The 8,104-nt window shown below is 58.7% G+C and overlaps 1 protein-coding gene across 1 annotated transcript; it reads right to left on the minus strand.

Moving 5' to 3' along the window:
• Positions 1 to 2,503: 2,503 nt before the first annotated feature.
• Positions 2,504 to 4,577, minus strand: LOC140691865 (melanoma-associated antigen 8-like). The gene is made up of 3 exons (XM_072956161.1): positions 4,383 to 4,577; positions 3,717 to 3,785; positions 2,504 to 3,642 (listed from the first exon to the last, which is right to left on the minus strand). Exons 1-3 carry the CDS (start codon positions 4,440 to 4,442, stop codon positions 2,764 to 2,766), a joined length of 1,008 nt encoding a protein of 335 aa, XP_072812262.1. The 5' UTR covers positions 4,443 to 4,577; the 3' UTR covers positions 2,504 to 2,763.
• Positions 4,578 to 8,104: the final 3,527 nt, after the last annotated feature.

Raw genomic sequence — 8,104 nt, forward strand, 5'->3', positions numbered from 1 at the left:
GGGGTCAGGGAAGCCCTGGGTTGAACCCCAGGCACAGGGCACTCCAATCTCTACAGAGCCATTTGGGCTGCTGCCTCACACAGCTTCCTGGATCCAGGTTCTTCTCACCATCCCCAGCAGATCAGTCACCGGATCCCCATCCACGTCAATCCCCTCCTCCTGGCCAGGCCTGACCTGCCCCGTGGGTAAGGGAACAGGGAGAGAGGGGTGGATCCCGGGAGGAGGGCAGTGGGGAGAGGATTGCACCGTCTTCGTGCAGTTCTTGCCTTTCATCTCAGCTACAGACTCCTGTGCTGTGTCCCTGCATCCTGCTACCAGGGGTCTTGGCCCCTCCCTGGTCCCTCTGTTGTACCACCACCAGGACAGCTTCTGCAGTGCCCACAGTCCAAAATGCTCCTCCCTCCTCCCCCGTCTCTACATCACAGCTGTCCTGGAAGGCTCTAGGAAGACAGCAGTCCAAGGAGACACACACACCTTGTGACTGTGCCATTGGGAGGAGCTGTCTGGCTCCTCCCCTTGGCCCTGAAGGGACTTCGCCTGGTCTGAGGTTGCATCAAACAGTCTCTCAGGAGCATTTCCTGCTTCTTTGGGAGCTCAGCCCCTGGAGTAAGGACCGCCTGGACCCCAAATACCTTTCCACATAACCCAGCAGCCAGGGCACGTGGTATCTTTTTGTCTGCCAATGTGCTATTAATTCTTAAACGGACTTTATTTCCTGTCTTTAGATTTACTAAAGTGATCTTTAACACCTTTTTCCTACAAAATATTTGTAGGTTTACACAAAGAATCTCATATTCCCTCCACTCAGCTTCCAGGAAGGAGAGGAAGACAAGACGTGGGCCACACTCAAGGTCTCTCCGGAACACCGCTGGGTACTAGGTGCTCGACGAAAAGCAGCTAGTGTAATTGGGGATGAAAGCAGTTCCCTTCATCCGCTGGAGGAGCTTCTGAGAAGCCACATTTGCCTCGAAATCCTCCAACGTTCTCTAATCACTTGCCTGTGACAGGTCCTTTCAAATACAACATTCCATGTGCTCTCGCAGGACCTAGTACCTGTCCGCAGGGAGGGTTCACCCCGCTCGCTCCACAGCACTTTCCTGCCCTATCCTCTGCAGTAACGGCCACAATGCCTGCGGGCTGGCAAGGTGCTCTCTGGCCCTGAAGCCAGGACACAGGCTCAGCCTCGGAAACTCAGCAGCCCTCCACGGGACCGGAAGTGCCCGAGCACCTGCTCAGGTGGCATCAGGGACCCTGAAAGCCAGGACCTTCCTGTGCGGCAGGCAGCAGACTAGACACAGAGGAAGGATGGTTAACTAGTTTCTCTTTACAAATCAGGCTAGAATACCCACCAAGAACCATCTTTCATCTCCAAGGAGGATTCTGAGCTGTTTTGTATTCAGCCTCGGCGGCCATTGCCTCCCTGCGATTTCCAGGACCATTCCGCACCTATGGCTTTGGAGTCTGACCATCGAGGGGAGCTGCGCCATCAGTGTAAGTGTCCAGCAGACCGTTTCCAAGAACACACCCCAGTGTATCCTACCCCGCGTTTGGGGCGCTTACCAAACCTCTTCAACTATATATGCCAGGACGGAGTACACTGTGAGCCACATCAAACGCCACTCCTCCCTGCAGCTGGAGCATTCTGAGTGTCCTAGCAGCTCAGGCAGGATAACCAGGTCTCTAAGCATCCCTGAACAAAGTGCATCTTCCCCTCTCGCCCAGGAGATGTATCCACGATCCCAGAGGGACTGCTCAGAGCAACCTCCCACCTGACACGTTCCTCTCACCACTAACAAGTGCCGTCTGCACGTCTGCCTGCCGCCACCACCCAGCTTCATTACCATCACCTCCCACAGAAGGACCCCCGTCCCCCCAGCTTCCCAAAGCCCCGAACTGCCCTGGCGCTGGGCACTTACACTTGGGTGCTCTTTCCCGCACCCCCAACCCCTCGCCCTATTTTTATTTGCCCTGTGGGACTTAGGAGACATTTCACCAACGTCCCGACGTGACTGCGGCTCCTAGACTATCCTAGGTGTGGGCTGTCCTGCTTTTCCGACTGTCCCCGCTGCTAACCCCGAGCCCTCCAGAGAGCAGAGGCTCAGCGAACATCTGCGGAATAAATGAAATGTTGAGCAGGGATCCTACTGATTCACACTACATTTCTCCTCTCTTTACTAGCCAAGAAAATCCAAGAGATAGATAGATAGATATGTCCATGTATATGGGTTTTTTTGGTTTTGTTTTGTTTGTTTTATAGAATGACAGAGGTGAATGAAAAAATTAGGTCAAACAATATATTTTTTACATGTATTTCTCCATTGACTGACCCACGTCAATTCCATCGATAACTCCTTTCATATTTCCAGGGAAACTTCATCCAGATACCACGTTACCTCGTCCAGGAATGCAAACTAATCTGGAAGGTTAATCATGTTGCTTTACAAAATAGGAAAACTCTTAGACTTGAATGGATCCGCAAAAATACACGAGAGATAGACGTCACTGACAGAGACACTGACAACATTTATTCCTTCTATTAAGAGGATCAGCACTTAAAAGATTTCTGATAAAACAGAGACAAATTTCTTTGTAATCGTAAGGAATACTAACCAACAAAGACTATACTCCACCTGGCCTGGGGCCTCACTCCTTAGAAGGCTGACTGCTCGCTCTCCAAACACAGGGTGAAGGATGGACTCCCTTCCTGCCCGGCAGGAGAAGCTGCTGGACAGGGGCCTGGAGGAGCCCGGCTGCAAGTCTGGCTCAGGCCTCCTCTTCCTCATCACTAGCAGCCTCATCTGACAGGGATGGGAAGGAACTGGGACCCCGTCTACTGGCCCTGTGTAAATGCTCCAGGACTTGCAAGTTGCTGATCTCCGCGTGGGCCCGGGGGCCCCACAGGAACTCGAAGCGAGCGGGATCGCTGTTGGCCACCTGCCGGTACTCCAGGTACCCCTCCTGCACCCACACTTTGGTGATGAGCTCCCTGGGCTCCCCGTAGATGAAGTGCTCCCTCCCAGCACGCAGCCCCAGCTTGCTCAGTGCTCCCCACACCTCCTCCTCAGGGAGGCGCTCTCCCTCCAGGTGGATCATGCAAAGGAGCATCACCAGGAGGCCGTTCTTGGGCATGCTCTGCCCATCGCCCAGCATCCCATCACAGGTGAGGCCCAGGGTGGGGACCAGGACATACCAGTGGCCCCCGGGATCCACCTCCTTCACATCCACCCCAAAGACCAGCTGCATGTACTCAGAGGCCTGGCTGAAGACCGCAGGGAAGTGGTCCTGGTATTCTCTGAGGAAGATACTCAGCATTTCTGCCCTGGTGGTCGGCTGCTTCCGGTGATACTTGAGGAGCAGGAAACCCACCAGGTCAGTCACCATCGAAGGCGCTGCATCATGGAGCAGGGACACGGCACAGGCAGAGTAGGAAGAGGAGACTGAGGAGGAGGAGGACCAGGGGGATGCGCCCCCCTCCCGCTCAGCCTCCATCTGCTGAACATCCATCAGGCCCCGGGAGTCTCTCGGGTCCTGAAGGTCTTCCGCAGCCTTGCGGAGCTCACTCATCTCAACGGGAGGCACGATGAGTGGTGTCGGGCAGCCGAGAGGAGCGAGGGAAGGGGTGACAAATGGGGACCCACGGGCCTGGGGGAGAGAGGGTGTGTCAGCAGGCTGGGCTGAGAAACCCACCCTGGGGGGCTCTGACAAAGGCCACTTACTGGTCTCCTCTCCAGGGGTGCCCTCGGCCTCACAGGGGCTCTCCTGCTGGTGGACGGTCGTCTGTGAACCTGTCGGGGGAAGTGAGGCAACTCCTCAGGGTGCAGCCGGCACAGCCGAGGTTCTGGGGGCAACAGGGGGTGTGTGGAGTGGACGTTGGCCTTGTGGGTTCCCCTCTGTTCTGGGAGCCCCCGGGTACACACTCAGGGCCCACACCTCAGCTGGCACTGCCGGCCTCCTGTGCTCTGTGACCCGAGGACACGTGTCTCACACCGAGGCCTTCACCTCCCGGTGTCTGGAGCCCCTGGGAGAGAAAGGAGGGGAGACCTCGGGTCTACACTGTGGCACAGCCCTGGACCCGCGTGTTGGCAGGAGGCCTGGGCTCTGGCAGGTTCCCAGTCTTCTAGGGTGGGAGGTCCTGTCCCCGCTAGCTCAGGGTCCTCACCGTGACTCCAAGCGGGACCTGGGATTCTGCTCTCCAACCACCTGAGTGCCCCTCCTTATAATAAGTCCCCGGTCTCTCTGAGCCCTGGATGCGGAAGTCAAGACACACCACGTGTGCTCATCCCGCCTGGGGGCCTCCCAGGGCTGACAGCAGGGGCAGGATCGGTTGCGTCCCCTCTGTTCTGGGGTTTATGGTCCCCTCACTCCTCCCTCGGGGTCCTCACCTTGAGTCTTGGCAGGAGCTGAGATTCCCCCCTCAGCCCGCCTGAGGCCCCGCCCGTCATATCAAGACGCCAGTCCCTCCGAGACCCGCATTTCACGAACTGCTGCGTGAGGTCATCCCGCCCCGTGGTCTCCCAGGACTGGCTCTGTTCTGGGGTCCAGGGTCCCTGAATGCTAAGTCGCGGTCGTCACCCTCACTCCCAGGCGGCTCTGAGATTCTCGCCTCCGCAGACCTGAGATCCCCGCCTCCCTTTCACTACGTCCCCAGTCTCTCTGAGACCCTGATGCGGAAGTCAGGACAAACCTCGTGGGCCTGACCTCCCCTCGGGCCTCCGGACAGCTGATAGCAAGGGCGCCTTTCTGTGGCGTGGCCTATCTTCTGGGTCCCGGGTCCCCTCAGTTCTCCCTCAGCGTCGTCACTCAGGCGGCATGTCATCTCCCCTCTGCCCACCCGAGGCCCCGCCCCTCATCCCTGGACCCCAGTCCCTCGGAGACCCGGATGTCAGGAAATGCTGCCTGACGTGATCCCGCCCTATGACCTCCCAGGACCGACTGTGTTTTGGGGTCCAGGGTCCTTCACTGCTCGCTCGCAGTCGTCACCTTCACTCCCAGTGGGACCTGGGATTCTCTCTTCTGCAGATCTGAGGGTTCCCCGCCACCTCACACAAAGTCCCCGGTCTCTCTGAGACCAGGGAGCCGCAGTCACGACACAACACGTGGGCCTGTCCTGCCCTCGGGCCTCTGGGCAGCTGATAGCAAGGTTCCCTGTCTGTGGATGGTCTCTTTTCTGGGTTCCGGGGCCCTTCCTTCCTCACTCAGGGTCCTCACTTTGACTCAGGCAGCATGTGGTCTACCTTCTGGCAACCCGAAGCCCCGCCCCTCACCCCAAGACCCCAGCCCCTCTGAGACCCGGATGGCAGGAAATGCAGCCGGTGCTCACCCTGCCCCAAGGTCTCCAAGGCCCAACACTGTCCCGGGGTGCAGGAATCCTCCGTTCTCCCTCGGGGTCCTCACTTTCACTCAGGCGGCATGTAGCCTCCCCTTGGAACCCCCGAAGCCCCGCCCCTCATCCCAGGACCCCAGTCCCTCTGAGACCCGGATGTCAGGAAATGCTGCCTGACGTGATCCCGCCCCATGACCTCCCAGGACCGACTGTGTTTTGGGGTCCAGGGTCCCTCACTGCTCGCTCGCGTTCTTCACCTTCACTCCCAGTGGAACGTGGGATTCTCTCCTCTGCAGATCTGAGCGTTCCCCGCCATCTCACACTAAGTCCCCGGTCTCTCTGAGGCCAGGGTGCCGCAGTCAGGGCACAACACGTGGGCCTGTCCTGCCCTCGGGCCTCCGGACAGCTGCTAGCAAGGTTCCCTGTCTGTGGGATGGCCTCTTTTCCGGGTTCGGGGACCCCTCAGTTCTCCCTCAGGGTCGTCACTTAGGCGCCATGTCGTCTAGCCTCTGGCCACCCGAGGCCCCGTCCCTCACCCCAGGACCCCAGTCCCTCGGAGACCCGGGTGTCAGGAAATGCCGCCGGTGGTCACCCTGCCCTGTGGCCTCCAAGGTCCAACACTGTCCCGGGGTGCAGGATCCCTGCGTTCTCCCTCGGGGTCCTCACCTTGACTCAGGCGGCATGTAGCCACCCCTTGGAACCCCCGAGGCCCCGCCCCTCATCCCAGGACCCCAGTCCCTCCGAGACCCGGATGTCAGGAAGTCAGGACCCCACGAGTGCTCATCCCACCCTGGCCCTCCCAGGGCTGACAGCAGGGCCGGGGATCTTTGGGGCCCCTTCTGTCCTCCCTCAGCGTCCTCAGCTTCAGCCCTGGCCGGGTCCTGGGACGCCCCCTTGTTGACCCGAGCCCACACCCTCACACCAAGGCCCTCACTGCCCTGAGACCCCCAGAGGAGTCTGTGGACTCACATGAGGCCACCAGGCCCAGGGCTTCCCAGGACTGTGGACGCCAGGGGCTGAGATGGATTCCCCGGGGATCCCGCAGCCCTCCCTCTGCTCCTCACCTGGGCTCGAGGCTGGGCCTGGGCCTGGGCCTCTCCCTCTGCCCAACAGATTATGATCCCATTGTACTCCGACCCTCCACAGCCAGGACCCCCGAGAGGGAAGTGGGGATGAGGGGGTGGGGATCTGATCCTCGCAACCCTGCCTGGAGTCTCCCAGGGGAGACCGCAAAACCGTCCTGGATGCCTGCCCCCGCCCCCGCGTCCCCTCACACGGTTCTACCTTGACTCCTGGCAGCACTGGGCTCCTTCCCTGTGCAGACCTGAAGCCGGCCTCCCTCACCCAGGCCCTCACCTCTCTCACCTCCCAAGGGTGGGGCATCAGTGCACGTGACATCCGGACCCAGTGCCCTGGAGTCTGCCAGGGCTGTCGGGGGCAGCTAGGGGTGCCGGAGGTGGATTCCCTGGGGTCCTCAGTCTCCTGTGTCCTCACCTTGACTCCTGACAGGATCTGGGAGCCACCCTCTGCCCTCCTGAGACTGCGTCTCTCAGACCTAGCCTCTGACTCCCCGAGTTCACTGAGGAGGTGGGGGCCGGGGACTGTTCAGCCTGACAGCCCCATCCGGGGGCCCCCAGGATTCCCACGCGGGGCCGGTTTGCATTCTTAGGGACCCTCTGTTGTGGGGTGGTTGGATCTCTCTGTCCTCATCCAGGAGGGTCCTCACCCATCCTCGCACACAAAGGCTGCAGTCCCCGCAAAGATGCTGGAGGGGACCTGCCTCCTGGTGACCGTGAAGGGGTAGAGAGCAACACACCTTCCCTCGGGGCCTCCTCGACCACCAACCTGACTTCAGAGACGGTCTGTTTGAAAGACTTACCTTTTCCTGAAGAGGCTGAGCAGTGGCAGGGGAGTTGCGGATCCCTTGCGTTGATGACTAGGTAATAGTACCTGTTCCAGAGCCGTGACTTTCACTTGTTAATTCTCATGCATAGTAAGAAGTACGTTTCTCATCTGCACCTACTGTGCGTGTATCTATGACACGTGTGTAGGCTGTGTGTGCTTATGTACGCGTACATCCACGCACCACCTGTGTATGCACTAACGCGTGTATCTGGATGCATGTTTATATTTTACGAGGGTTCGTATGTACGTGCAGACGGTATACATACTTAAGGTGTAAAAGTGCACCTGCTATAACCACGTGTGAATGGCTCTGGTACCGCCACCTTATTGTCCGTGTCTTCCTTACGTTCTGTTTAAGTGACGTGTTTTGCACAGGCCAGTCCTCACCCAGGTTTGATGTCAGGTGGGTATTAGCAGAGTCTCAGGAGGGAAATGCCTCAACTGACCCATCTTTCTTGCTGTCCCGGTAGAGCCCCAGGGCTGAGGCATGTGTGTCCGGGGCCCTGCCCCAGCTGTAGGCACGAAACCGCTCAGAAGCGGGAGATCTTTCCTCCTACCGGTCCTGCCATCTGCGTCTATGCAGCCCACAGCCCCTCCCCCACTCCCTGCTGCCCCCGCCATCCCGCAACAGAGGAGTCAGCTCCCCACAGACAGCAGTCATCCCTTCGGGTGTCCTCATGTTATTTTAAAGCCTTTATTTTTATAGCACCTTTAGGTGCACAGAATAACAAAGAGAAGGTACAGGGATTTCCCATTTACTTCCCGCCCCCACACCTACATAGCCTGCCTCCTTATCAGCAACCCACCAGAGTCGTCCATGTGTCAGAATTGATGGACCTACGTTGTCACCTAGAAATTAGAGTTTCCCTTGGGGTT

This window comes from Vicugna pacos, chromosome X, assembly GCF_048564905.1.
Source record: "Vicugna pacos chromosome X, VicPac4, whole genome shotgun sequence".
In the NCBI taxonomy this organism is placed as follows: Eukaryota; Metazoa; Chordata; class Mammalia; order Artiodactyla; family Camelidae; genus Vicugna; species Vicugna pacos.

Coding starts and splice junctions, on each gene's coding strand:
- LOC140691865 (XM_072956161.1), bottom strand. CDS start 4,442: ATGACGGGCGGGGCCTCAGGCGGGCTGAGGGGGGAATCTCAGCTCCTG. Junction 3,786..4,382: donor AGCTCCTGCCAAGACTCAAG/GTGAGGACCCCG, acceptor TTCCCCCGACAG/GTTCACAGACGACCGTCCAC. Junction 3,643..3,716: donor CACCCCTGGAGAGGAGACCA/GTAAGTGGCCTT, acceptor TCTCTCCCCCAG/GCCCGTGGGTCCCCATTTGT.